The sequence below is a fragment of the Macaca mulatta genome, chromosome 3, assembly GCF_049350105.2.
Source record: "Macaca mulatta isolate MMU2019108-1 chromosome 3, T2T-MMU8v2.0, whole genome shotgun sequence".
Lineage (NCBI taxonomy): Eukaryota > Metazoa > Chordata > Mammalia > Primates > Cercopithecidae > Macaca > Macaca mulatta.
Window position 1 is genome coordinate 90,529,215 of NC_133408.1, and position 26,943 is coordinate 90,556,157.

Consider the following 26,943-nt stretch of genomic DNA (forward strand, 5'->3'; position numbering starts at 1 on the left):
TCTGTCTGTCTGGAAACAATGTGCAGAGTTTCTTCCCAGGATGTTCCTATATTTGTGTGTGGGGTGGGGGTGGGGTGGCATCAGCTGAGGGTGGACTATTGTAAGCCGTTGCAATTGGCAGACAAATGCATTTATTCTGGGAAAACATTTCCCCCATTATTTGTTGAATTACAGTTTGTCCGTCTGTTCTCTGTGTGGAGTTTCTCATTAGCACATTGGTCCCCTCAGTATATTATCCAGATTGCAGACTTCTGCTCTCATAATATCTGTCTAATTTTTTGTGTGTACTTTCAGCTATTTCTTGCATCTGACTTTCCATGTCATTAATTTGAGTCTCAAACAATGATCATACCCACTAATTATCCACTGGACTTACAATTCAAATCACAATTTGTATAATTCAAATTTGAAAGGCTGTTTAAATGTATACCTAGCAACTGAATCTCAAGCCCTATTTTTATTGCTATTTTATTTAAGGATTTTTCTGTCTCTAAGCAGATCTTTTTCACTAGACTTGTGTTGTGATTTTTGTATAGGCCTTCCTTTCTCTGGCTGCCAATCTCCCTTAGACAGGTAGTCATTTTTCCTTGTTGGCTCACGGGGGCTCAGGTCTGATTTTTGATATAAGTGTTGGAAACCCTGTAGTTGGAAGGCAAGATGACCTCTAGGCTACAAGCTTGCGCTGTAGAAGACAGTGGGTTGTTACTCTTCTGCAGGGCCAATCTGGAAAGGTACCCAGAGAGCTAGCTAGGACAAGGAATTCGATAATTCTACTCAGTTCCATCCTGGCCCTTTAAGAGTCAGGAAGTCGGGCCGGGCGCGGTGGCTCATGCCTGTAATCCCAGCACTTTGGGAGGTCGAGGTGGGTGGAGCACAAGGTCAGGAGTTCGAGACCAGCCTGGCCAATAAGGTGAAACCCCCCCGTGTCTACTAAAAATACAAAAAAGTTAGCCGGGCTTGGTGGCGCATGCCTGTAATCCCAGCTAATCGGGAGGCTGAGGCAGGAGAATTGCTTGAACCCGGGAAGCGGAGGTTGCAGTGAGCCGAGATCGCGCCACTACACTCCAGCCTGGGTGACACAGCGAGACTCCGTCTCAAAACAAAACAAAACAAAACAAAAATAGCCTAGGCTGGGCGCGGTGACTCAAGCCTGTAATCCCAGCACTTTGGGAGGCCGAGACGGGCGGATCACGAGGTCAGGAGATCGAGACCATCCTGGCTAACACGGTGAAACCCCGTCTCTACTAAAAAAATACAAAAAAATAGCCGGGCGTGGTTGCGGGCACCTGTAGTCCCAGCTACTCGGGAGGCTGAGGCAGGAGAATGGCGTAAACCCGGGAGGCGGAGCTTGCAGTGAGCTGAGATCCGGCCACTACACTCCAGCCTGGGCGACAGAGCCAGACTCCATCTCAAAAAAAAAAAAAAAAAAAAAAGAGTCAGGAAGTCTCAGTGAAGTCCACAAGTCTGTTATTCTCAGGTCTGCTGCTGTCTGCAGGTCCTTGTTTTCTGGGGAGCTCAGGAGCTCCTCAAACTCACAGTGGAGAAAACACCACACCACCCTCACCTTCTCCTGCCCCGGGGACCTGAACAGAGCTCCAGAATTCACTGATAGCCAGCTGCTCATCAGTTCAGCTTCCCTTTGACTCAGAGAGGAAAGAAAGCTTTGCAGATGGGAGTAGAGTCAGGGTATAGAATTCAGACTGCCCTGATCCCAAAAACACCTTTAGGGATTATTTTAGGAATTGTATCTACTGTGTTTAATTTAAATGAGAATACCATAAAATAAAAAATTAAGTTCCCTATAGCTATTACAGTTATAGGGACAAACAGAGAGGCTACTGAGAAGAGAATAGATATTTTCTAAGGACAGAGGAATACAATATAGTGGAGGTGGTTGGAAATGTCACCTTCACTCTGTCATAAAGACTTAAAACTGAAAGTGACCTCAGAGGTCATCATCTAATTCTTCCCCATCTTCGTATCTCTAGGATTTGGCATATAGTAGGACTTTAATAAATACTAGATGAATGAATCAACACATAACAGAATAAGTGAATGAATGAGAAGACTCGGCCAGTTACTACGTGTGTGACTCTGAGCAATGTAGCTAATGGAACCACACCTTCCTGATCTGTAGAAAGACTGGAAAGCAAAGATAAATGACACTATCCTTTGATTTCTTAAAACAGGCTGATTAAAGAGACAGACATGTAAATAATGTAATAAAAAGCCATCATGAAGGAAGCTGGAATGTGAACAACAAACGAGGGTACCTCTGCCCTGTTTCCCTGGCTCTTCTCCATCCTTCTGCAGCCACTGGAGCAGGGAGACCATCAGTGGCATGGAGAGAGTTTCCCCACACCATGTGAATTCATAAGCTGCGAAGTGTTTGTCTCCATAGGAATAACCAGCCAACAAAGCCCTGGGGCTCTGCTGCTCTGTACACAGAGGGGTCATGTGCATGGGAGGGGTCACCAATCACTCCCAGTTCAATTGCTCTGCTTTTAACTTCTCTCCTGTCTCACCCTCTCCATCCCCCCAACCCAGAGAGGAGAGTGAGCAGGCTGGGAGACAGGGGAGAGGGGGCAATAAAGAGTGAAAGTGAACAACTGAATAAATTACTCATGAGAGTTTTTTGTCCTTATTCCTTTAGATTCTGGACATACTTGAAAGATGTCACATGGAAGTGACAGTGCCTTTCAGGCCCTCCCTCCAAAACAAGAGCTGTGAAAACAAGAACAAGCACTATAAGGGCCGGGGAAAGCTTCCCCTCTGTCCTCTCAAGTTTCGCTGAAAAACCAACAGGCATCAACAACAAAAAGTAGCTTAGCTGGAGAAAAAGCAGACAAATTTGATTAACATGTACACAGTGAGAACCACAGAGTGAGTACCCACCCCCCAACGAGGTTCAGAAGCTTAAAGACCAAGCTTGTCCAACCTGCAGCCCGCTGGCTGCATGAGGCCCAGGAAGGCTTTGAATGTGGCCCAACACAAATTGGTAAACATTTTTTTTTTTTTTTTTGAGATGGAGTCTCACTCTGTTGCCCTGGCTGGAGTGCGATGGTGCAATCTCGGCTCACGGCAACCTCCACCTCCCGGGTTCAAGCGATTCTCCTGCCTCAGCCTCCTGAGTAGCTGGGACTACAGGCATGCACCACCACGCCTGCCTAATTTTTGTATTTTTGGTAGAGACGGGGTTTCACCATGTTGGTCAGGCTGGTCTCAATCTCCTGACCTCGTGATCCACTCGCCTCAGCCTCTCAAAGTGCTAGGATTACAGGCATAAGCCACCGCACCCAGCTCAAATTGGTAAACTTTTTAAAACATTGTGATTTTTTTTTGCAAGTATTTTTTTTTTAAGCTCATCAGCTATCGTTAGTGTTAGTGTGTTTTATGTGTGGCCCAAGACAATTCTTCTTCTTCCAGTGTGGCCCAGAGAAGCCAAAAGATTGAACACCCATTATAAACCATCTGGCAAAACAGGCAATGGGAGTGGGGAGAATTCTGCTGAGGGGCAATAAAGGATGACTAGGGAGAATGAACGGACCAACGCACAGAAATTAACTTGTACACTATCTCCATGCAGATGTGGTTACATTTTTGGTCTTATAGGGAGGGGAAGAAAAACAGTTGTTCTCCTTGTCGGATCTGTGGATTTTAGGCAGATAAAAGAACTTCAGCTTCATCCTGTGCTTTGAGAGAGACAGCTGGCCGGGAGTGCTGGGGCAAGTCAGAGAGATTGTGAAGCTTTTTCAGTTCAGCAGGTCAAAGCGCCATATTTTGGGTATCAGTTTCTGAGCCCCAGCACACCAAACAAGCATGCTCCATGCTGTCCCATGCTGTCTGCTGTGGCCAGCTTGGGATAAACATGGGCCAAAGGCACATGGGGACTCTAAGTTTAGAAAGGAAATACTGCAGACTGTGCCAGAGCAAGATGTACACATTTCATGTACACTCTGACCTTGGCCCCTACAGTGCTTGCTCTTGTTCTGGAGGGAGAGCTGCTGGCACTTCCTTCTGACATGCCCATTAACATGCCGAAATTGTTCATGGTGTCATGTGAGTATTGAACAATGGGAGCTTCTCAAAGTTGGATGTAAAGGTTTACTACCTAAACAATAGCCCCATGGAATGATGACTTTATTCATTACATTAATGAGTGCTTCATAGAACGCTTTTTGTTTTTTGAATGGCTTAAAAATTCTAGGATAAAATGTGGTATCTTTTTAAACTTGACACACCCTACCCAACAAACCTTCCCTCGGCCCACTCATTATTATTTTCCCTTAAAACCCTGAAAGTAACTGCTACTGTTTACAAAGCTCCTTGACAACAGGATTTACTTTATGAGTTCCTTTATCCTGCATACAATTTGGAACTAATGATATTAGGATCTCCCACTTCCTGAAAATATGGCATCATTGGGAGCCAACAGAGGTAGGCACCCAAGAAAAGCCACTACAATTCATTAATAAGACAAGAAGGAATAACAAGGAATATTCTGGAGATTCTCCATCAGAAAATGCAATGGAGATGGGCTGCCAAGCACAGGGAGACACATCCCAGGAAGCCTCAAGGCTCAGATACTCTTAAGTATGTTCTTGCTCACCTGATTTTCTTTCCGGTGCAGCCTGACAACTGCTGTGTTACACTCTCCATTCTCTGAGTCTTCAGAGGAATAACAGGCACAAACAGCAGCACATGAAACCAACGCTCTACAAATTATTTACATCCATTTTCTAATATTTTAAAATCCATCAACAAAAAATATACAACCATTTTGTTCTCAGTAATTTGTAACCACAAACCATCTAAAGTAAAAGTTCATGTTTCATGTTTTTAGGGCACCGGGAAGCTGGAAGGGGAAGGTGGGGAGATGGGAGAGGAGACTGAGTTGGGAAGGGTTATACATGGTTCCAATACACCCTTCAAGCCCCAGCCCTTGTGGCCAGACTGGTGTACCCAGCTTTAGGAAAACAAACGGGGAAAAGGCCTCCCTTTCTAGTGGTCTTGACATAAACTTTCAGGGTAGTCACAGTGAGGGGAGCAAAGATCGCCTGAGGGCTACCAAGCTGACTATCCAGAGGCCAAACTCCTTATGTGAGGAATTTAGAAGTAACTAGACTTCCCTATTATTTAAAGCCAGCATCTGGTACCAGGCTTAAAAAAAATTATAAGGAACTAGAATTTCTACACATCTCCGGAATGCATGTATGTTCAAACTCATTGTGCAACCCTTGCTGACATCAAGGCATAAACATGTCTATAAGTGCAATTATTTGTCATGACCTGTGTGGCTAATAAGGTCCAAATTACCCTTAAGCTCCAGCTTTAAAGTCCATAAATATCCCTAAAGAAAAATCCACCAAGGCGAGCTCAGTCCTCTCTTACTGAGGAGCCCTGCTGGACTCTTCTGCAGTCCTCTTTCTACCTAACAAAACTTTCCTTTCAAACCTACACCGTCACCTCTAAATTCTTACTACCCTACAACCCACGAGCCAACTACTTTTTCCGATGCCAGGTATCTGACACTTGACCCGGCACACAGCTCTTCTGAATATACAGTATGTTAGGTTGACTGGAAGAAATACTTATGCCTTTAACATAAAAACATTTGCCCTTAGGTATTGAGGTGCCTACATGACGCTTCATTACCCAATAACACATTGCAAGTGACACAATTCCTGGTCTTGAGCTATACCTGTCTCGTTTCTTCTTCATCATTCCAGGTGTAACCTTGGCTTCAATCTCACATTGATCCTCAGATGGTTTGTTAGGTGCCCTGTCAGGCTGTGGTTCAGTTTCTTCAGGGGGAGTATTGTGTTTACTTCCTTGAGATACAACTAGAATATAACTTAAGCCACTTGTCATAAAAGAGACAAACTCTTCGAAGTCAGGCTACAAAATAAAATGATAAACTGTTTCCTTCAGGCTCCTGAAATGGATGGACTAAAATGGTGGTCGCTACCCAAGTCAAATGAAATCTTCCCCCTCCATGGTCCCTGGGCAAGGGAATGTTACTCTTATAAATCTCTGTTAACAATACATTTTTATGTTTGGGGTTTTTTTTGGTTTTTTATTGAAAAATAATTGTATATATTCATGGGGGACATAGTGATGGTTCAATAAAGAAAATGTATAATAACCAGAGCAGGGTAATTTTGTATCCTTCGAAAAATATATCTCTTGGACCCCAAAATCACTAAGCCAAAGGGAAAAGTCAAGCTGGGAACTCCACTGGGCAAATCTGCCTCTCATTTTATTCCTAAATAAGATCGCTACAGAGATTAAAAAAAAAAAAAAAAAAAAAAAAAAAAAAGCTACATACCTCCCTCATAATTTGTCCACAAGGAAATTCCTTGTGGGCCTCAAGATCTTTACCCTAAAACAGTTCTGTTGGATTTCACCCTGGCAATGTAAATTGATAATTGATAGCTTATCTTCACAGGTGGGGGACAGAGGACAGACAGAGCCGAAAGTCATCCCTCTGCTCACCTGAGACAAATGCACATCTGATGGCTTCCTCTGCTCAGTTGTTTATGTAAAAATGCAGATTCACTAAGCGAGACTAAGGCATAAGTGACTATTCCTCTATGGCATCTCGCATGTAAATCGTGTGTTCAGTGAAAGGCTCATCAGAGACTCAGAAGAATGCAATCGTTTGTCTCTTACCTACCTATAACCTGGAAGCATCGCACCCCACAACTCTGCTTCATGTTGCCCCACCTCTCCGGAAGAACCAGTGTACATATTACACACACTGACTGATGTCTCATGTCTCCCTAAAATGTATAAAATCAAGCTGTGCCCTGACCACCTTGGGAACATGTCATCAGGGCCTCCTGAGGCTGTGTCATAGGTGTGTCCTTAACCTTGGCAAAATAAACTTTCTAAATTGATTGCAACCTGTCTCAGATAGTTTTAGTTCACACCTTTAACAAATCTTTCCCTATTCCTTCCCAGCTACTAGTCTCCTACATTTTTAAGTGGTAGAAGTTCAAAGCTAGTTGGAATTGATCTTAAAGATAACCTAACAACATTCCCAAATTTTAGGATGTTTCCAAGTCATCTAGGGGGCTTGTTAAGACACATTTTTCTGGAACCCAATCCTAGAGTTTCTGATTTAGCATGTCTGAGGTGGGGCCCAGGAATTGGATTTTCTCAGAAGTTTACAGTTAATGTCTATGCAGTTGGCGTAACCCTTTCTTTCTACACAGGTGGAAGCTGGGGCCAACAGAGATGGCGTGAGTGGTGCAGTCAGTTCCACAAAGTATTGTCCAGTAGAACGGTCTGTGATGAGGTACATGCTCTCTGCCCTTTCCAACACAGTAGCCACATGTGGATTTGAACACTTAAAATGTGGCTAGTGCAACTGAGACTTCATATTTTTAATGTAATTTAACCTTAATGAATTTAAATTCAAATGATCACATGTATCTAGTAGCTACCATATTGGACAATACATTTCTAGAAGTGAGGTCTCCTGACTCCCAAGCCAGTACACTTTCTAATACACAGCACTGCCTTTATTATATTACATCCCCAGACAAAAAAGTGTTGGTGGGGCAGGGAGGTGGCATGAGTGGGGCAATTAGGGTAGGGACAGCCTGAGAGAAATGCCTTTAGGTAAAGAAAAGATTAAAGCAGTCTTGTGAAGCTGATGTCAGAGCCTTCAACCCAGAATAAAAATCAACAGGAAAGGACTAGATATTCACTTCCAGAGGAGTGATGCAGGGGCCTTTGAAAGACATGACATAAAGAGGTCTTCATGTCAACAAAACACAATCAGACCATCCAGTTTTGCTTGGCAGTCACTATTTCTACCGAAGATTTTTTCAGAGCCGCTATCATTGGCATCTCCATGATATGGACACCAACAGGGACACCAGAAGTTATTTTAGTTGTTCAGACTTACCAATTTGCTTTTCTGTAATAAAGATTTAAAGCTTATAGAGGTCACTGTATTTAAACACATAGAGGATTTTTTTCTTTTTAACTTTCATACCTGGTCTGCTATTCGACTATAGAAGTTGACAACTTGTTCTTCAGTGAACACTGTCTTATGCTCTGCTTCTATGATAAATCCTGCTGTGGTAATCTTCAATTAGAGAGTAAGGTCAAATCCAAGTGTCGTGGGATCACATGTAAAACAAGTTAAGTTTGTTTTCTGGGCTTAACAAACCACCAGCTTTCAATGCATTTTCTATAAGAACCTCAGCAAAATCTATGGGACACTTGGTTTGAAGTGGCTCAAAAATATACAAACTTTAAGATTTGACTGCCCTGCTGGATTTCAGACTTGCATGGGGCCCATAGCCCCTTCATTTTAGCTAATTTCTCTCACTTGGAATGGCTATATTGACCCAAATACCTGCACCCCTACCCCTATTGTATCTAGGAAGTAACTAACTTGCTTTTTATTTAACTGGCTCATAGGCAGAAGGGACTTGCCTTGTCTCAGATGAGATGCTGAACTGTGAACTTTTGTGTTAATGCTGAAATGAGTTAAGACTTCGGAGGACTATTGAGAAACCACGATTGGTTTTTGAAATGTGAGGACATGACATTTGGGAGGGGCCAGGAGCAGAATGATATGGTTTGGCTCTGTCCCCACCAAAATCTCATCTTGAATTTTAAACTCCTACAATTCCCACGTGTTGTAGGAGGAATCCAGTGGGAGGTGACTGAACTATGGGGGCGGGTCTTTCCTGCACTATTCTCATGTTAGTGAATGAGTCTCATGAGATCTGATGGCTTTAAAAATGGAAGATTTCTTGCACAAGTTCTCTTTGCCTGCTGCCATCCATGTAAGATGTGACTTGCTCCTCCTTGCCTTCTGCCATGATCGTGAAGCCTCCCCAGCCATGTGGAACTGTAAGTCCAATAAACCTCTTTCTTTTGTAAATTGCCCAGTCTCAGATAGGTCTTTATCAGCAGCATGAAAAGAGACTAATATACAATCTAGTATAAGAACTATACTTTTTAAAATTTTACATAGGATGCTGGTAGAGTAGGATCATTTACAGAAGGATGCATGAATAGATCGAGCCTTGTAAAGACATAAAGAACTCAAAGCCTTCAGAGGTAACTAGCACCAGTAGTGCATTTTTGTTATATTTCACTCTAAATGATAAGTTTGTCTTCAAACTGACGATTAAGAGGTTGTTATTTTGCAATTAATTTAATCATAGTTGGAAAATATTACTTACTTTTCTTTTAATTTCTAGACCTTTTCCACTAATCACAGCATCCGGTTTGATAATAGCAATACTGAATAAGTCCTCTAGAAAAAAATTTAGAAGAAGACAGAATTTCATTTTCTTGGCACAAAGTCTGGATAATGAAGGATCTGGCAATTAGCAATGTAAGTTTCTAACGATCAGTGAATTGTTGCCCATTGATAGCTGCGTATCTTATTATGGCATTTCAACTACCAGAGGGTTCCTACTTAGAATCAAAAGGCAGTTCCTATATTTGCATGCAGGAGAAACATTCACAAGAGTTTTTAATCAAGAGGAAACAAAACTTGAGTAGGTAGGCCCTGGCGGTTTGAATGCAATTCCCATGTGTAAGAAGCACACACAGGATCCATCCAGCACAGTACCACCAGTGAGTGAAGTTTTAACTGTGAATCATGCAAGTAAACATCACCAACGGATTCATCTATGAATGTACCGACATTCTTATAATGAACTTTTAGTGTAAGATAACTCATTTGGTTGTGGCTGTTTGCCTCTGCTCCCTCCAGAACATGAAGACATACACCCCGCTACCCCAACGCAGATCATCTAGTGAAGGCGTGAAATTGTTAACTGCAAAGTAAACCAAGAGTATGGGTCATCAAGGAAGAAATTATCATCACACATTTTTGGAAGATGGTAAAGGATGAAGTAGGAAGCTGCTGTCCAGATTAGTAACAGGAGACAGGAATCCATTGTCCTGGGTAACCTCTGAAAGCCTCCAGGCCCAGAACCAAAGGTAAGGCGAGTGAGGAAAAGAGGGTGCTTTTTAATAGCTGAGTCTTGCAAAGCACAAAATCATCATTTATCTGAACAATTCCTCATTAATAAACATGGATTTTGTTACCAGTGTTTAGCTGGAACAAGTGATGCTCTGATGACCACCCATATACAGAAAACCCTTGGATTACTTTGAAGTAAATTTACTTACGAACACTTTCATACAGTGATTCCTCACTAACTTCTGAATCTGAGTCTACTAATGGAATTTCAGGATGCTATGAAAAAGAAATGCAATGCAAAGAGAACACAGTTATGTTTTAAAATGATAGTGAGTGGGTTTTTAGAAATTTTGTGTCTAGTAAATATTTATAATTTACTAAATAGAAAGTAAAGTGGAAGAGTTCCTGAACTTATCTGACATTACTGTCTCCAGCTTTCCACTGAAATAAAACAAGGGATGTTTTCAAATGGAAGGGGCAGGAATAATGCATATGTGCAGTATGAAAAGGGTAGCAAACCTTAAATTTTTTTATTTTTTATTTATTTATTTTTTGAGTAGGAGTCTTGCTCTGTCGCCCAAGCTGGAGTACAGTGGTGCTATTTTGGCTCACTGCACTCTCTGCCTCCTGGGTTCAAGAAATTCTCCTGCCTCAGTCTCCCAAATAGCTGTGGTTACAGGCACCCGCCACCATGCCGGGCTAATTTTTGTATTTTTAGTAGAGACGGGGTTTCACCATGTTGGCCAGGCTGGTCTCGATCTCCTGACCTCAAGTGATCCACCCACCTCGGCCTCCCAAAGTGCTGAGATTCTAGGCGTGAGCTACCGCACCCAGCCAAACCTTAAAATTTAATAAGAGCATGGGAGATAAAATAAGAACAAATCAGAAATTAATAAATAAGAAAACTGTAAACATATGATTATCATGTTAATGATCAAAGGAGCATTTGATAAGTGTGAAGATCTATTCTTGACCATTACTATCAGCAAATTTGGAACAAAAGGATATTTCCTTAACTTAAACAAAATCTTTCTAAACCAATAATCAATATCCTATTAAAGAGCAAAATACCAGAAGGACACAGGTTCCTAACTTACAGGGAAGCCATGAATATGCTTCTATGATTCTGTGAACTATCTGAAAGGTTTCATTTATATATATATATAAATATATATACACATGCATTGCCAAAATGCTTCCCAGAAAGGTTGCACCATTTACACACCTAGATAGTTACAAAATTAGGTTAAATAATTTAGGAAAACATCAAATAAAAGGTAATATACTTTTTAAAAATTAAAAGACATAAAGTACTCAAAGCCTTTAGAGGTACCTAGCACCAGTAGTGCATTTTGTTCTATTTCACTCTAAATGATAAGCTTGTCTTCAAACTGTTGTTAATCCAAAGTATTACCTGAGGTCGAGCCATTTCACCTGCTGCAATTTTTCTCTCCTCATTGATCAAATTAATAACTTTTTTATTAACAAGTGGTGCATTTGCACCCTGAATCTTTGCGATAATTTTGCCATTCTATAAGGGAAATGAAAACAAGAGGGGAACTTTCATTGCAGAACACATCAAGAATTAACACTTAAACTAGACTAAGTCATCCCTCCCTTCTACCCTGGTCTCATCCTCATGAATCCTCTTTGAGCTATGGTAATTAACCATTTTATAGTAAGGTCTTAATAATGTGAATGTTCTTGAGTTGGTAAACTCAGCTCTTTGAGTTCTACCTCCAATTTGCATGTCCTCCAGCACCTTGCAGCAAATCATCCCCCTGCAGGAGCTCTCACCTGATGCAATCTTTCCTGAGGCATCCTTGCTTTAAAGTTGAACAATTCTGGATAGACCTCCCAATGACATCCTCCCTAGTTATTTCTGACACCATGCCCCTTACACTCACTTTTCAACACCTGTTTACTAAGCATCTGTTTACTGGTGCTGTACCAGGCATAATGGTATAAAATAATAGATCTGGTACCTGACCTAATTAGATTAAAAAAATTTAAAAAGCCCTAGTAAACACAAACACGTGAAACAGCAACTTTAGTAGGTGCCACCAAGAGTGATGCAAAGCCCTTGGAGCACCTATAAGGATGGGTTTTGGTCAAAGAGATCAGCGAAGGTACTTTTCAATGTCAGGAAGTGATTCTTGGTTTAAAATATGAAAGATGGGTGAGAGCTAATTGGACAAAAAGGAGAAGGAAGAGCAAAAGGAATAACAGATACAAGGGTTCTAAAGCTGGAAGGAAAGATGGCAAGTGATAAGGCCAGGTGACGAAGTGAGGGGGAGCCTGGTGTGAGTTGAAACCCAGCACCCAGGGGAAGCCACACTGTGCACAGTGTGGTGGGCCAGAGATTCAGTCTTCATCCTAAGTGCAGTCAGAATGTTTAAGCAGAGGCCATGGCCACTATTAAAATTGTTTGTAAAAATTATTTCACCTACTGTGTGGAAAAAAAATGCTGGGGGGTGCAAAAGAAAATATTTGCAGACAAGTTAGGAATCACGCTAGAGGTGGAGGTGGAGAAATGATGGTAGTGGAGATGGAAAGGATGGAAATAGGTAGATGAGTGTGACAGAAACTTGGGCAGTAAAATTGACAGGTCCAAGGTATGACTTGGATAGAATGTGATGTAAAGAGATGTCACCAAGGCGACTCTTCTGTTTCTCACTTGAAAACTGGATAAATTATAAATTATCATGTTACATGCCAAATTCTGAGACAATAGAAGAGAACTGTGTTTTGTGGGGAGGAAGATCTGATATTGAATGAGTTTGCTATGAGATGCTTTTTGAGAAAGCCAATAGGAGATGCCAAGACACCAACTGGAAAGGTGAGTGGAAAGCATAGGATTCAGTTGAAGATGTAAATGTGATTTATTGATATACATATGGTGATGACTGAAACTGTGTGTAGACAAAATTTTCAAAGGAGAGTGTATTGCCTGATAAAGTCAATATTTAATCATGGAATAAAGAAGGGTGAATTTCTCAAAGGGACAGAGGGAAGTGGCATCCAGGAAGGTGAAAGGAAAACCAAGTCACATAAGCCAAAAGAAGCAAATATTTTAAAAAGGAGAGCATGGTCACCATATTCAATCCATTTAAGAGGTACAAATGATGACTACCTAACAATATCCATTGTACTTAGCACAGGCTGATTCTTGAATACATTAGCAACAGCAATTTTGATGGAATTATCAGAACTCAGGTCAAATGGATTAAGGAGTTAATGGGATGGAAAGAAAATAAGTAAAATTAAATATGAAAAGTCTTCTGACCAATTTAGCTATGAGGTGAAGACAAGAAAATGGTGAAGGCTAGAGAGGGATATGCTATCAGATAGAAGTATTATATATTTTTTAAATTGAAAAGACTTAATCATATTCAAAAGCCAATGAGAAGGATCCAGTTGAATAAGGTTTAAATGAAATCTGAAACTCTAGTTACCCTTTCCAACTAAAAAGTATCTTTCAACAATTCTGTGAACTATCTAATATCTCTTGAGGAAGCCTTCTGCTGAGACTAGCTGGAATGAATCTGTTGTCAGCTAAAAATGCTGAGCCGTACAAAGGCCTCATATCTGATGAGGGAATATCTGAATAAAATGAGCATTGGGCTTGATGGTGTTTTTGTGATTACAGAATTCTATTCTTAAATTAATGATTATGAATGTGGAGCAATGGGCAGTCTGAGACATGATTGCAGAAGTGATTGGATGAAGTTTATTGGAAGAAAAGTTTTTTAGCAGCCAGGAGGACAAGAATTGAAAGGCCAGGTTATTGGGTGGGTTGTCAACGTGGATACTAAAGTCCTCAAGGTGATGGCAGGACTCAGGCTTGAGAGTAGACTTTGAACCACATGCCAAAGACTTCAGTCATCAATAGACCTGATTTGAAGGTCAGCAAATGACAAGAGTGAGATAGGGGAACAGGAGATTTAGTCATGTGAAACAGACCTCTAGTAATAACAAAGAAAAGAAGGTTATTGAAGAACTAAGAAGTAAGGGAAATACCAACTCTATTCCACATTTTGAAATAAACAATTATCACTTCTGGGCTGTGGAGAGAGTGTCCAAAGGAAGAAGGTAGAATTAAGGCAAGCCAAGGAAGAAAGACAAAAGCTCAGAGCCATGGTCAAAAATCTTAGGAAGTCATTTTAATTCCAGATGTCAGAGAGTGGAAAGGTTTGGGAGGCAGGGGAAGAGTTGGAGAACTGGGTGTGACAAAGAAGCATTAGAAGGATGGATGAAACATGGCTACAAAGGAGGGTGGACTTAAACTCTGGGCACTGATTGCAGGGATTAGAGAACACGGATTGGATGATCCACTTAAGGAGAGTGGGGCTGGGTCTACTGGTCAGACTGGACTAGCTGTCGGGGTGATGGCCCGATTAGTCTGTTTTGCATTGTTATCAAGGAGTACATGAACCTGGGAACTTTGTAAAAACAAGTTTATTTGGCTCAAACTTTTGCAGACTGTACAAACATGGCACCAGCATCTGCTTCTGGTAAGGCCTCAGGAAGCTTGTTCTCATGGAGGAAGGGAAAAGGAGACAGCATGTCACATGGAGACAGAGGGAGCAAGAGAAAGGTGAGACAGTGCCAAGCTCTTTAAATAACCAGCTCCTGCATGAACTAATAGAGGGAGAACTCACTCATTACTGCAGGGAGGGCACCAAGTCATTTATGAGGCGTCCGCCCCAATGAGCCAAACACCTCCCACTAGGCCCCACCTCCAACGTTGGAGGTCATATTTCTGCATGAGATTTGGAGGAAACAAATACCCAAACTATATTATCAACTATGCCAGAGCTCCAGACTCTACAATGTGACCCACCTGCTCAATCTTTTCTCCTCAGTCCCATGCTCCTACCCACTACATGCAGCTAAAGCCTCCTCATTGTTCCATGAGCCCCCGAAACCCATTCTGCCTCTGTGTTGTTATTCATTCTGGTCCCCTCATGAGTGTAATGACATCTAGTTTAGGAGTCAGCAAACCTCGGCCCAGTCCAGAGACTGTATTTTAATCATGCTGAAAATATTCACTCTCTGGCCCTTTACAAAAAAACAAAACAAAACAGACAACAACAAAAACAACGTTGGCTCACCCCTCACCTAAATCATTGAATTCTAAACATCCAATTTAGAGGAGATCTACAATGCATTTTTTACCATTCAATGCATTTTTTTATCTTTAACCCAGCAATTCAACTCTTTGAAAGGGTTACAAGAGTATTGTTTAATAGCAGAAAAAAGCTATATCCAAGATGTGTTTTTTAATGAGTATTTCTAATATCAAAAATAAATATGCCACAGTGGAGGAACAGTCCAAGTCCTATCTATCTCCTCCGTGAAGGCTTTCTTCTGTCCCAATTCTCGAACTCTGGAGCAGCTATACTCCGTGTCACACAATTTAGCACTAACTGTACACTCTGCTTTTAGAAAATAGCACTTTTTATATCTTTCTAATTATTCATTTATATTTTATACTTATTTTATTATTACTTATTTTTAAAAATAGAGCTGTGGTCTCCCTATGTTGGCCAGGTTGATCTTGAATTCCTGGCCTCAAGCAATCCTCCCACCTCAGCATCCCAAAGTGCTGAGATTACACGCGTTAGCCACTATGCCTGGCCCCTGTCTGACTATTAAAGTTGTGTATTCCTCACAGAATATGTGGACAATATAGAATAGTATGAATAATAAAACTCAAATTAGTCACCTGTTCCTCACACAGAGAAGACTATGATAACATTTTGGTGAATCCACTTGCTTTCTTCTTTGTAAATATAGAGATAAGAGTAATATGTATTACAAAAGACTGATATACAGATGCTCCCTTGTATGGATATGCATGAATGTTTATAACCAATTCTCTGCTGCTAGGTATCTAAGAAATTTCCAAGTTGTTACTCCTGTAAATAATTTATTGTGCAAATCTCCAATCATTTCCTTAGTAAAGGTAAACACCATATTACTTTTCCTTTCCCTGATCAACCCAGTGTGTCATCATCTAATCCCTTCAATCCATTATAAGCTCCTAGCGGCCAAATTACAAAATTTATAAATAGTCAAGAAAAGATAAGGCAAACATTGTATAATTACTGTCATTGGCAAACAATTTCATGGTAATTTTACAATGTTACTTGTTCTTAACTGCAAACTGGAATCTGATAATGCAATTGAGAAAGTCAATATACTTACAACACTAAAGAGAAAAACAGGTTCACATTTATCTCTAAATGGCTGCAAAGTCACAATGTTGTCAGCTTCTGCCTGAAAAAGTAAATATTTCATATAACAATAAATAAAACTATATTCAAGTAATTTGATACACTATGTTGCAACAATGCAGAGATACATATAATTTTTATGTTTACTGCAACATTGTGTATGCCCTAGTGGTTTTAGGGATCAAACTGCACATACTGGCGATTCAAGCCCTACATCATTTGGCCTTAAGCTTTCCTCACCATTTCCCTTTACATTAACCAACCTTTAGCCAAACTTATTTACTCATCTTTTCCTCCCTGGTCCTGCCCTTCTTTTACTGTCCCTGTTCAGCTATCCTTCCTCTAATTCTGTCTCACATCCTTTTGCTGTAAATCATCTCTTGTTCTGCACAACATGTTACTGTCCCTCTCCCAAGGCAGCTATGTCCCTTTCAATATTCTGCTACAGGCACCTGTGGGCCTGCTGCACCTGCTCTGTTAGAAGGAGAGTTGTGTGCACAGATAGAGTATGTTTCCTATCCACGTTTGTATCTCATCTCCCTCTGTCAGTCATAGGGTCATACATTAAAAGAGGCTTACTAAACATTCCTTGAATAAATTAGTAGTCAACTTTTAAAGATTTTGAATTTTATGTCTGTAATCTTCTAAATATTTTCTCATAAATTTCAAGTTGTTCCAAATTAATTATGAACAACTATACATTCAATAATACTGTCTTCTTCCATATTAATGTAGTATCCATTGGTCCAGCTGCCAGAATGAGATCTTTTGGTAGGGTCTTCTGTAAGAGTTGGTGTCTTAGTCAGTTTGGATTACAATAGCAAATTGCTGTTGACTGGGTGGCTGAAAAACAAACATTTATTTCTCATAGTTCTGGAGGCTGAAAGTCCCAGATTAGGGTGCCAACACAGTCTGGGTGCCAGAAGTGAAGGCCTTCTTCTCCATTAATGTCCTCACCTGGAAGAAATCACATGTCTCTTCCCTTATTTAAATAAAGGCTTTGATCTTATTCTAATTACCTTCTAAAGTCCCCATCTCCAAATATCATCACATTGGGGATTATGATTTTAATATATGAAATTTGATAGCAAACATTCAGTTTGTAGCAGTTGGTTTTTGTAATCTAAGGCAATGCTTTTCAAAGTGGGATTTTCATTGTGTTTAGTGCAATGCCATAAACCTTGACTAACACCTTGGGATCCAGACAAAGTGCTACTAGGGATGTTGGAAGTGCTCCTGAAAAGCTGAGAAAAATCATGACATTACAAGAAAGAGCTGACTTGCCTGATAGGTACCCTAAATCGAGGTCTGCGGCTGCGGTTGCACACCATTTCAAGATAAAAGAATCCAGTCTAAGAGTAATTGTTTTTTTCTTTTAAAAGAAGTTCATGAAGCCATCGCTGCAGCTATGTCAGTAGGCATATAAATCTTGCACTTTTTTTGAAATATCTTTTTATCTTACATTGAAAATACAGCTTTTATGCAGGGGCAGGATTACTATAAGACAGGCATGCATATAGACTCTAATACGATTCCAAAAAAAGCAAAGTCATCATATGGCAACTTAAAGCAAAAGGAAGTGAAGGACCTAAAGATGGAGAATTTAATGCCTGCAAAGGATGGTTTGATAATTTTTGAAAAGGCTAAAAAATATTAACATATCAGGAGAAGCAGTTGCTGCTGACCAAGAGACAGCAGAAAAGTTTCCAGATGCCTTTGAGAAAATAATTAAGAGGAAAAGATGTCTACCCGAACAGGTTTTTAATGCAGGTGAAAGTGCCCTAAACTTGGGTTTTGGTGGGGGGAGGGGAATGCCACAAAGGTCGTTATTTAGTAAGGAAGAGAAGTGAGCACCAAGACTTAAGGAAGAAGAGATAGGCTAACTCAACTGTTTTATGCAGTCGCAGTCGGGTTTATGATCAGGGCTGTCTTTCTCAATAAAACTGCTAACCTCCAATCCTTGAAGAGAAAAGATAACACCAGCTGCCAGTCTTTCAGTTGTACAACAGAAATCCTGGACAATGAGAATCTTTTTTTCTGGATTGGTTCCATCAATGATTTGTCCATGGTGTCAGGAAGTACCATGCCAGTGAGAGACTGTTTTTAAAGTTCTTTGATTTTGGACAATGCCCCTGGTCACCAAGAATCCCATGAGGTCAACACCAATGGTGTCAAAATGGTCTGCTCGCCCCCAAACACAACATCTATAATTCAGCCTCTAGATCAGGGGCTCATAAGGACCTGGAAGGCTCATTACACGTGGTCCTCTATGGAAAAAAATGTCAGTGCTATGGAAGAGAACCCTGATAGAACATCATGAAAGTCTGGAAGAATTGCACCATTGAAGATACCATCATTGTTACAGAAAAACTTGCAAAAGCTACCAAGCACAAATTAATAAATTCCTGCTGGAGAAAATTGTGTCCAGATGTTGTGCATGACTTCATGGGATTTATGACAGAGCCAATTAAGGAAGTCATAAAAGAGATTGTGTATATGGCAAAAAGGTGGGGGGTGAAAGGTTTCAAGATATGGATGTTGGAGAAATCCAAGAGCTGAGAGACACCACACCAGAGGAATTAACAGAAGACAAATTGATAGAGATGAGTGCCTCTAAACCAGTGCCAGATGATGAGGGAGAAGATGTAGAAGAGCCAGTGCCAGAAAACAAACTGACACTAGAACATCTGGCAGAAGAATTTCAGTTATTCAAGACTGCTTTTGACTTCATTTATGACATGGACCCTTCGATGATATGGGCACTGAAACCAAAGCAAATGGTGGAAGAAGGATTGGTACCATATAGAAACATTTTTAGAGAAATGAAAAAGCAAAAACGTCAGACAGAAATTACCATGTATTTTCATAAAATTACATCCACTATGCCTGCTTCTTCTGCCTCCCCTTCCACTTCCTCCACCTTTTCTGCTTCTGCCACCCCTGAGACATCAAGACCAACTCCTCTTCCTTCTTCTGCTCCTCAACCTACTCAATGTTAAGATGATGAGGATGAAGACTTTTATGGCAATCCACTTCCACTTAAGGCATAGTAAATATATTTGGTTTTCCTTATAATTTTCTTAATACTATTGTCTTTTCTCTAGCTTACTTTATTGTAAGGATATAGTATATAGTACACATAACATACAGAATATATGTTAATCGACTGTTTATGTTACCCATAAGGTTTCCAGTCAACAGTAGGTTATTAGTAGTTAAGTTTCGGTGGAGTCAAAAGTCATACATGAATTTTTTACTTCACAGGGGGGTTAGCACCCCTAACTCCAGCATTGCTGAGGGTCAACTGTATTTAGAAGTAATTCAGGTATTACAATTACAATGTTTATATTATAATACATAAATGATTAAGGATTAAGTAATTTAATAGTAATATAGTAACTATAATAAACACCATTTACTAAATTTTTATATGCCTATATATATATATATATACACACAAAATATTTAATGTTCCTCTTTTAAAAAGGCACACAGTAGAAAAAAATTGTATACTGACCATTAAGCTCAGGATAATTTTAATAGGTAATCAACCTTATACATTTTAATTTTGGACCTACATGTTCAAGTTCAGAGTGTCTCTCTTCCTTGATTAACAGCAGAAAACAATACGTCCAGCAGAGGGCATCCCTCCATTACTGCTCACAATGGAGGTTTGGAGATACAATTTTCTTGCACCTTTATGGGCAGGTCACCAGAATCCAGAACCCCTAGTCTAGGTGAATGTCTACTCCTACCACTTTTGAACAAAGTTTCCTAATGCCAACTGCCAGGATTCACAGGAATTTCCTGATCCTCAATTTCCTGTGATCTATCTGTCAGCTGTTAGACACCTGTGACACTGTCTTTTAACTTCTATCAACCCCTTTCCAACTGCATGTGGCAATCTCCTTTAGGCCCTATTCTCTGCTCTTCTAACTTGATTTTTCTTTCTTGTGAAGAATCAAGTCTGGAATAACTTCCTAGCTCCTTTCTGGTGGTTCTGATTCTTCAGAGTGAAACAGGTTGTTACAGAATCTTGTCTTTAAAAAAACTACAATGACAAGAGAATGAAACAACAAGCCACAGACTGGGATAAACTATTTGCAAAAGTAATAACTGATAAAGGACTGTTATTCAAAATACACAGAATGCTTGAAACTCAACAATAAGAGAACAAACAACCCAATTTAAAAATAAGCCAAAATCCTTAGCAGACACCTCCTCAAAGAAGACATACAGATGGCAAATAAGTGTATATAAAGATGCTCCACATCACATAATCTTGGGAAATGCAAACTAAAACTACAATGTGATTCTACTACACACCTATTAGGATGACCAAAATCCAGAGAATGGCTGCTGGTGAGGATGTGGAGCAACAGGAACTCTCATTCATTGTTGGTAAGAATGCAAAATGGTACAGCTGCTTAGGAAGAAGATTTGGTGGTTTCTTACAAAATAAAACATATCATTACCACATGATCCAGCAATCTTGCTCCTGGGTATTTACCCAAATGAGTTGAAAGTGTATGTTCATGCAAAAACCTAAGCATGGCTGTTTATAGCAGCCTTTTCCTAACTGCTGAAAGTTGGAAGCAACCAAGATGTTCTTCAGCAGGTGAATGGATAAGTAAACCCTGGCACATCCAGATAATGAAGTACTATTTGACGCTAAAAAGAAATGAGCTGTCAAATCATTAAAATACATGGAGCATATCACTAAGTAAAAGAAGCCAATCTGAAAAGGCTCTACACTATGTGATTCTAACTATATGACATTCTGGAAAAGGCAAAACTATGGAGGTAGTCAAAAGATTGGTGATTGCCAGAGGTTATGGGATAGCAAGAGATGAACAGATTACAGAGGATTTTGCAGGGAATGAAACTATACTATATGATGCCATAATATAATAAGTACTTGTCATTATACATTTGTTAAAGTCCCTAAACTATACAACACCAAGAATGAACTTTAATGTAGACTATGGATTTTGGTAAATAATGATGTGCCAGTGTAGGCTCATCCGTTGTAACAATGTACCACTCTGATACGGGACTGATGGTGGAAAAGGCTATGAGAGTGTGGGGATAGGGGATATATGAAAACTCTTTACTGTCTGGTAAATTTTGCTATGAGCCTAAAACTGCTCTAAAAATAACATCTATGTAAAGACTTTTTCTTTTTTTAATTAAAGGAACGAAAACCTTACAAAGTCCTTATTTCAGAAGACAAAAAAAAAGTCAATTCCTTCACCAGAACAACAGGAGTTAACTACTGTAGACAGCCACTTACTTTCTTGAATAGAAAAATAATAAGAGGTGAGTGTCTAGGCTTTAAACTGCTTATTCATCATCTTGAACTAAGGAAAATAAGTCCTATGGAAAATGCATTTAAAGAAGGGGATGGATAGTGAAATACAAGGTCAGTAGGCAAACCCATTCCAATGTTTGGGTTGAAAGCGGGGCCATGAAAGACCCGTAACTGGGAGAACATGAGTGGGTTGTGGTTGCATGTCTGCATTAGGGACTATGTATTTCAGAGATAAGGAGTAAAGATCTGTTATCATCTGTTACCTGCTCCTGTATCTTAAGCCTAGTTGGTTTGGGTGCTTTTCTATATAATATAAATATATTATGTAAGCCACACATATAAATTCTCTAGTAGCCACATTTAAAAACAAAAAAAGGTGAAAATAATGTGATAATAAATTTTACTTAACCCGATACATCCAAAAGATTATCATTTCAACATGTAATCAATGTATAAAATTACTAATGGCATATTTCACTTTCTTTTTCCATATTAAATCTTTAAAATTTAATGAGTCTCTTACACTTAAGAACACATCTTAATTCATATGCTAAATGTTAATCAGAAATAATTAATCTTTAATTAGCTTTAATAAAATTTACAGTTAAATAGTAGATCCACATACTCAAGTTATCCCAGATTTTAAAGGTTTTACAATAACTCAATTGTCAGTTTTAAAATTCAGATTTAAATCATTAAAATTAAAAATTCAGTTCCTCAGTTGGACCAGCTACATTTCAAGAGCTCCATAGTCACTTATGCCTAGTAGCTACCATGTTGGACCACAAAATCCTAATTAGTTGATCATTTTATGTGAATACATTGAATAAACGGTACGATTAAGTAAAATGTGTTTGGCTATAATATTTCAATCCCTTATTGCAAGTAGGTAGCAAATAAATGAAGCAGAATATCATTGCTGCTGGAAAATATGGTAACTGGGTTAATGCCAGAGCATTACTCAGTGATACCTAATAAACAGCTTTTGCAGCCCTTATTCTAAAGGACACACACTGAACATGTGGTCAGGTGAAAGGAAACAGAACAATAGACATATCCATTATTACCCTTTTCTAACTTTCACAGTCATGGTAAATAGCCTTAATGTTATAAGAATGGGATAAAAATCATGTTCATTCTCAGATCTAGTAGAATTAAATATATAGTAAAACTGCCAAGTAAAGACTATTTTGAAGAAATGACAAGTTGTTTAAATTAAGACAATACTTAAAAGTATTAGAGGATACTTAAACACTTAATATAAAGTGAAAATAGTGGTTTAATTAAAACAAAATTCTTACAACAGCAAAATGCAGAATTTCATCTTCGTTCAGCTCGTTTTTCAATTTTCTGAATAAAGGTTGCATTGCTTTGCAAGGTCCACACCAGGCTTGGTAAACATCAATCACTAGAAGATGATGATATTTATGAAATAACTAAGTCTACCAATCTAGGATAGCAGTTATCCCAATTTGGAGCCACGGCCAGGGCAAAGGCACTGCAGGATTTCTTGATCAAAGTGGGGAGTGGCACTCTAGAGGGGCAGGGTGCCAGGAGGTGCCCTAGGTCAAACCCCAGGTGGCCAGGCAACCGGGGAGCCCTTATACCTGTTAAGCCTTTGTTCTGCAGCATCTCATCCCACAGGCTTTGATTATTGATGACTGCCTGCAAAGAGGAAGGCACTGTAAAGGGTATTCAAGCACCAGTGCACCAGATAAAGAATTGTTGATATGTCAGACCCACCTGTAACTGGACTTCTCGTTTTTTGCTTGCCATTTATCTACTATCATAGGAAAAAGAAAAAAATTTTTAAGTCAGAAATTTAAATAATATCTTCTTAATGCATGCGAATAACATCTTTTAAAACAATTTTTATTTTTAACTTTTCAGGGGACATAGTAAGTGTATATATTTATGTATCTCTGTATTTACGTACTTAAATATTTGTGTATTTAAATCTGAGATATTTTGGTATAGGTATGCAATGCATAATAATCACATCAGGGTAAATGGGGTAACCATCTCCTTAAGCATTTATCCTTTGTGTTACAAACAATCCAATTACACTCTTTTAATTATTTTAAAATGTACAATTTAGATTTGACTGCAATCACCTGTTTGTGCTAGCAAATACTAGGTCTTATTCTTTTTTTTTGTTTGTTTTGTTTTCTTTTTGAGACAGAGTCTCACTCTGTTGCCCAGACTGGAGTGCAGTGGAACAATCTCAGCTCACTGCAATCTCCGTCTCCTGGGTTCAAGCAATTCTCCTGCCTCAGCCTCCAGATTACCTGTGACTACAGGCGCCCGCCATCATGCCCGGCTAACTTTTTGTATTTTTAGTAGAGACAGAGTTTCACCGTGTTAACCAGGAGAGTCTCAATCTCCTGACCTTGTGATCCTCCCACCTCGGCCTCCCAGAGTGCTGGGATTACAGTATTAATTATTCCTAACTGCAAATAACATCTTAATATAGTAGTGAAAATTTTCCCCACTGTATATTGGATTATGCAGTCTCATCTTTGCTGGGGAGAGAGAAGCAAATGTCATGGAAGGACTCTTGTATGCTAGGCTCTATGCTAAATGCTTATAGCGACCACGCTATCTTATCCTCCCAACAGTCCTGTAGCAAGGTAAGAATGTTACACGTTGTCTGTTTTTTTTTTTTTTTTAAGTTTTGTTTTCCTGAAATATTAGAAAGTGTTTCCTATATTATCAATTGCAAACATATTGTCTGTGAACATGCCCGTGGATCTTTCTGGGGTCCCTCTTCAGATCTGGCTGCTCTAAGGATATTTAACCCTGAGAACAAGGCCACTAGTGTTTTCTGGGGAACAACATAAACTTCCCAAACTCCCCATTCAGTGGTATCGGGGCGGTGTAGAACAGGAATCCGTCAGCGTGTGGGTGATACTGGACACTAGCATACAAGAAAGGAAAGGCCACATGCAAGCCCGTATCCCAGGAAAGGTTCTGGTTGCTCCGGCAAGCCTTACACAAAACAGGTCCTCCTCTAAGCTAGACTGGGACGTTTAAAGAAAAGGAAGGAACAGGCCCAGAGGATCTAAATCAGCTCGCTCGTTGTGGCCGTTTGAGCGGTGACCTCAGTGAAGTTCCATTCCAGTACCTAAGGCCCTGCTAGGGCCCGGGGCTGAGGCTGGCCAACCTCTTGCTCGGTTTTCTTCTCCAGCTGATTCACCAAAAGGAAGAAGGGGGATTCCCTGCCTGTCTGGGAAGAAGAACGGGGGCAACGTTTTGTCCAACCCATCTGCCCATGAGGCTTGAGCTGCGTCTCGAGGCCCCTGCTCCAGCCAGAAGCTATACTTGGGCAGCAGGGACAAGACCAGGGGACGCCTAAAATCCTCCACCTCTTCTGCCCACACAATGCAGGAACAACGAAGTCCTGATTCCACCATCACAAGACTCTCTCTGTTCTTCAGCTGCCTCATCCCCAAACTCGCATCCCCCATCCTCCCATCCCCCCATTCCCCTATCCCCCAGATGTGCACCAAGGTGCGCTTTCCCAAATGCAGATTTGATCATATCTCTCCTTGGCTTTGAATCCTCCCATGACTGGCCACACTTTACAGCATAAAATGCATACTCCTCAAATTGGAGCAGAAGGCTCTCTGCCAGCAACAGCCTTTTCTTTCTTTTTAACTTTGTCTTCATTTACCCTGGTTCGTTCTTTCTTTCTTTTCTTTGTCTTTCTTTCTTTCTTTTCTTTGTCCGTCTTTCTTTCTTTCTTTCTTTCTTTCTTTCTTTCTTTCTTTCTTTCTTTCTTTCTTTCTTTCTTTCTTTCTTTCTCTTTCTCTCTCTCTTCTTTTTTCTTTCTCTTTCTCCCTTTGTCTCTTTTTTTTCTCTTCACTTTCGTTCCTCCCACGTGCAGCATCTGGAAATAATTTTTAACAACAGTTTCTGATTAATCCGCAGGCTGAGATACAGAAAGCAACCATAGAGTAGAGGGACACAATGAACCTTTGTAGGGATCCTCATCCCTGGAGTGGATCTACAAAAAATAGATGAGAGGGCTACCTGTAGAAGGATCTTTGACCAGGATCATATCCTATCAAGACAGGACATGTAGTACTCCTTCACTTCACCATCTGCAATTTTCTTTCTTTTTTTTTTTTTATTATACTTTAAGTTCTGTGATATATGTGCAGAAAGTGCAGGTTTGTTACATAGATATACACATGCCATGGTGGCTTGCTGCAGCCATCAACCTGTCATCTACATTAGGCATTTCCCCTAATGCTATCTCTCCCCTAACCCCCCACCCCCTGACAGGCCCCAGTGTGTGACGTTCCCCTGCCTGGTCCATGTATTCTCATTGTTCAACTCCCACTTATGAGTGAGAACATGCGGTGTTTGGTTTTCTGTTCTTGTGTTAGTTTGCTGAGAATGATGGTTTCCAGCTTCATCTATGTCCCTGCAAAGGACATGAGTTCATTTTTTTATGGCTGCATAGTATTCCATGGTGTATATGTGCCATGTTTTCTTCATCCAGTCTATCATTGATGGGCATTTGAGTTGGTTCCAAGTCTTTGCTATTGTGAATAGTGCCGCAATAAACATACATGTGCATGTGTCTTTATAATCCTTTGGGTATACACCCAGTACTAGGATTGCTGGGTCAAATGGTAACAAAAGCCAAAATTGACAAATGTGATCTAATTAAACTAAAGAGCTTCTGCACAGCAAAATAAACTACCATCAAAGTGAACAAGCAACCTACAGAATGGGGGAAAAATTTTGCAATCTATCTATCTCACAAAGGGCTAATATCCAGAATCTACAAGGAACTTAAACAAATTTACAAGAAAAAAACAAATAACCCCATCAAAAAGTGGGCAAAGGATAGGAGCAGACACTTCTCAAAAGAAGACATTTGTGAGGCCAACAAACATATAAACAAAAGCTTTTCAACATTGATCATTAGAGAAATGCAAATCGAAACCACAATGAGATACCATCTCACACCAGTTAGAATGGCGATCATTAAAAAATCAGGAAACAGGTGCTGGAGAGGATGTGGAGAAATAGGAACACTTTTACAGTGTTGATGGGAGTGTAATTATTTCAACCATTGTGGAAGACAGTGTGGTGATTTCTCAAGGATCTAAAACCATCTGCTATTTTCAAATAAGTTTTATGTATTTCCTATAATTGCTATTTCACCAGAGTCAGACTGCTAGCAAATTGACTTTTGATTCTTCTTTGATTCAACATAATAGTTCACATGGAGAAATGTTATGCAAATATTTCAGGCTAGTTCTTCATATAACACTTTGATGCAAGAAGAAGTTTCAAAGTATTCTCAAATTAGAACAAACATTTACCAGTGGCCAATACATGGAAGGAAGGTGTAATTAAGTTTTTTTTTCCTACATCATTACTACTAATTGCAAAAAATTTGAATGTTGAAGTTTTAA

General features: G+C 39.8%; 1 protein-coding gene across 1 annotated transcript in view; it reads right to left on the bottom strand.

Moving 5' to 3' along the window:
* The window catches only part of NME8 (NME/NM23 family member 8), a 225,714-nt gene that overhangs the window by 28,385 nt on the left and 170,386 nt on the right, over positions 1–26,943 (bottom strand). The window contains exons 2-12 of the mRNA XM_077996925.1: positions 24,833–25,400; positions 24,505–24,737; positions 23,255–23,294; positions 23,119–23,176; positions 22,813–22,919; positions 16,172–16,243; positions 11,376–11,492; positions 10,171–10,237; positions 9,210–9,283; positions 8,006–8,098; positions 5,702–5,898 (exon numbers count right to left, since the gene is read on the bottom strand). Coding sequence (XP_077853051.1) covers positions 5,702–5,898; positions 8,006–8,098; positions 9,210–9,283; positions 10,171–10,237; positions 11,376–11,492; positions 16,172–16,243; positions 22,813–22,919; positions 23,119–23,176; positions 23,255–23,287 — 818 coding nt within the window. The 5' untranslated portion in view covers positions 23,288–23,294; positions 24,505–24,737; positions 24,833–25,400. The remainder of the gene's footprint in view (positions 1–5,701; positions 5,899–8,005; positions 8,099–9,209; positions 9,284–10,170; positions 10,238–11,375; positions 11,493–16,171; positions 16,244–22,812; positions 22,920–23,118; positions 23,177–23,254; positions 23,295–24,504; positions 24,738–24,832; positions 25,401–26,943) is intronic.